Raw genomic sequence first — 2977 nt, 5'->3', positions numbered from 1 at the left:
CTGCATGTCCCCAGAGTGCTAGGCAGAAAGAGCCTTCCAGGGAGGGTCTGAACACACAGCCCCCTCATCCTCCCTGAGTGGGGTGGGACAATTCGGTGGCCCAGTCTAGTACCTTCCTCTCAGAAGTGCTGCAGCAGGAATAAAGTCAGCAGCTTACCCTCGCTGCAGTGAGAAGCTGAGGCCAGCACAAACATGCAGCATGCAGACAGATAGCAAGGTTTAGAGTAACAGAAGAGATGCTCCAGCCCAGACTCCCCTGGAAAGGAAGGATGCAGCAGTGGTACCCCTGCTCAGCTGCCTGCTGCGTTTTGTATCCCCCTGAACAGGTACAGCAGGTAACAGCTCCCAGGCAGGAACTGTTCCACAACCAGGTGACAAAGCATGGGACTTCCTTTCTGCCCAAGGGGATACAGCAGAGACAAACTAAAGATGTGCTCCTACCAACTAATACAGCTACTCCTCACTGATGGACCACCTCATTATTGGACCTTTCTCATTTATAACAACAGTAAAAAATTTACTCTCCCACTATTTTGCTTGTTAACAATGTTTGTCTAGCAGTAAGGAACACCAAGGTGCAAGGTGAGAGTAACATGGCTGTGATGGGTTAAGGTCATGAGTCACCTTGGCTGGGCCATGATTCTGATTCTCAGTGGTTTGGCAGCTATGTGATGATGTCATCTGGCAGTTACGTAATGGTATCATTTGGCAGCTACGTAACCCCGTCACCTGGCAGTTAGGTAACAGTGTGGTTATCCTCCATTGTGCAACCTGATGTGGTCATCCTCTGTTTTCACCTAACACCAGTTTCTGCAAAACAACTTGGTCTTTGGAACCTAACTACGTGGATAAGTGAGGAGTGGTGCATTTTATTTGGACAGTACTACAAGAGATTAGACATGAGATTAGCAAGAAAATACTCAAAATTATCAGGAACAGTGATGCCAAGAAAATCACTTGGCTCTCTGGCTTCATTTCTGCCAAACAGTCTCAATTCTCCCTCCTACTCCACGTCATCAAATATTTCTACATATGTGTACATACATCCCGTAAGAATGTCCACATAACTAGAACAGAAGACAAAGTTATGATAACTTCTTAGGCACAGTCAACCACCCTGACGGAGCAAGTTGTTGGACCTGTGGGCTCGGGACCATGGTCATAGGGGACATCAAGCTCAACTGGCATAACATACTACACAAAAAAACTGTTCTACATCCTACTTTGCAGAGTAGCGACTAGGATCTTAAAAGCTTGCAAGTGGCCACATAGACACAACAATGGGTCTCTCCTCATCCAAAGCAAAGAAGAATGAATAAAACCAAAGACACATGGAAACAACTAGTCCAAGGGACTAGTAGACCATGTGAACCTCAGCCTATATGGCTAAGAGACCAAAAGAGCTAGATGGTGCCCAGCTGCCACTGTCAAGCACTCAGAAAGGGATTAGCATAGACGATCCCATGTAAAGTGGGAGAACAATGTGGAACAAAACTCAAAATCATTAAAAAAAGACCAAGTTTACTGGTCTGATAGAGCCTGGTGAGACTATGGCTCCTAGTTACCCTTCAGGTCTGGAACTGAACGCACTCCTATGGCTTCCAGACAAATGATAGGTATATAGGGTAAACATTTACATCAGGTAGATACACTCCTTAAAACAATCAATCATGAAAGAACAGAATGGCAGTATTTGCACAGGGAGATAGCTCAGGGGGCAGGAATGAATAAGAAATGACACAGGGAAGAGTTAACTACAGGGAGGAAGTGGGAAGAGAGCTGTTACACTGTGGGGAATTGCAGTCAACGTCACAGGCAAAATGTGCATGAACTTCTGTATGGAAAATGAATTTGCTCTGTAAATTTTCACCCAAATCACGATAAAAATTAAAAAAGAGCGAGAGGAAAAACCACCATGTATTTTTGAAACGAAAACACATGGCCAGGTTGGTGCAGGAAAAGGGCAGAAGATGAAGAGTTAAAACAAGGCTTACAGCTGGGTTTTCTTGGCTGATAGTGTGTTCCCACGTAAGTCAAGGAACACCCCCTGGAAGCTTGCCCCTACACATGAGATGCCAGCCATGTCACGAGTAAACTCACCCGATACTCCTTTGATTAAGCCCTGAACAGGGGATGGGGGGCACATGGTCCTTACCCGTGTGGGGCCAAGTTGGTCGTCACCAGCACTGTTTTCACCTCCTCCACACCACTGCCATCAACTGCGGTGTCGGGTGTTGTCACCACCACCACCTCCTCCATGTGAACACTCACATCTGGAGTCGCCATGGCTCAGCCGAAGACACCAGGGCCAGCAGCGCCACTCCTCCAGGGTCCCAAGTCCTGGGCAAAACAACAAAGCAGGACAGAGTTACAGGACGGTCCCCACATCTGCATATAAAGCACAGGGCAAGCATCCTCCTTAGCTTCTGCCAAAGAGCCACCTCCAAGCCCCAGCCCACTGAGTTCTGACAATAGTTACCAGCAAGAAAGGATTGTCCCAGGGCTTCTGGTTCCAGCTCAGATGCAACAAGTATGGTCCACCTTGCCTACTGAACTGCATGCAGTGGAAAGCCCCAAGCAAACACAGAGCAGCTCCCTGAAGCCCTGAAAACTAAATGGCAGCAGGACTGAGGGAGGAGGACAAAATCTGAAGTATGACTTATTTGAAGGTGAGTTTTCTGGTTTCACTTTGTCCTTCTGTATCTCCTGGCCTTCACTCAAGGCAGCTCAACTCTTAGAACTACATACCAGGTGCAGACAGAAGGAAACCCATCGGATAGAAAGAGTGGGGACATATGCACTATCAGTATCCCATTTTTGTCTTCCCTGGCCCTGTCTTAGGCCCAGTCCCTGTAACTCCATGATAGCAGTGTGATGGCAGTGGCCAGGTGAGCATCTAAAACCTTGCAGAAGGAGATCTGATCCAAAAAACAGAGAGGGACTCCCACTACTTTTTCCCCCACCCTCCTGGGGCCTG

At 47.5% G+C, this 2977-nt stretch overlaps 1 protein-coding gene across 1 annotated transcript in view; it reads right to left on the bottom strand.

Annotated features, from left to right (window-relative positions):
• The window catches only part of GMEB2 (glucocorticoid modulatory element binding protein 2), a 20985-nt gene extending 18699 nt beyond the window's left edge, over nucleotides 1–2286 (bottom strand). Inside the window, exon 1 of the mRNA XM_007954666.2 lies at nucleotides 2156–2286. Within this exon, the coding sequence (XP_007952857.1) occupies nucleotides 2156–2286 (131 nt within the window). The remainder of the gene's footprint in view (nucleotides 1–2155) is intronic.
• Between the last annotated feature and the right edge of the window lie 691 nt (nucleotides 2287–2977).

Source organism: Orycteropus afer, unplaced genomic scaffold (genome assembly GCF_000298275.1).
Source record: "Orycteropus afer afer isolate SDZICR_OR568_19922 unplaced genomic scaffold, OryAfe1.0 scaffold00469, whole genome shotgun sequence".
NCBI classification, from domain to species: Eukaryota; Metazoa; Chordata; class Mammalia; order Tubulidentata; family Orycteropodidae; genus Orycteropus; species Orycteropus afer.
Note: the sequence above shows the minus strand (reverse complement) of the source record. Positions and strands in the feature narration are given on the sequence as shown.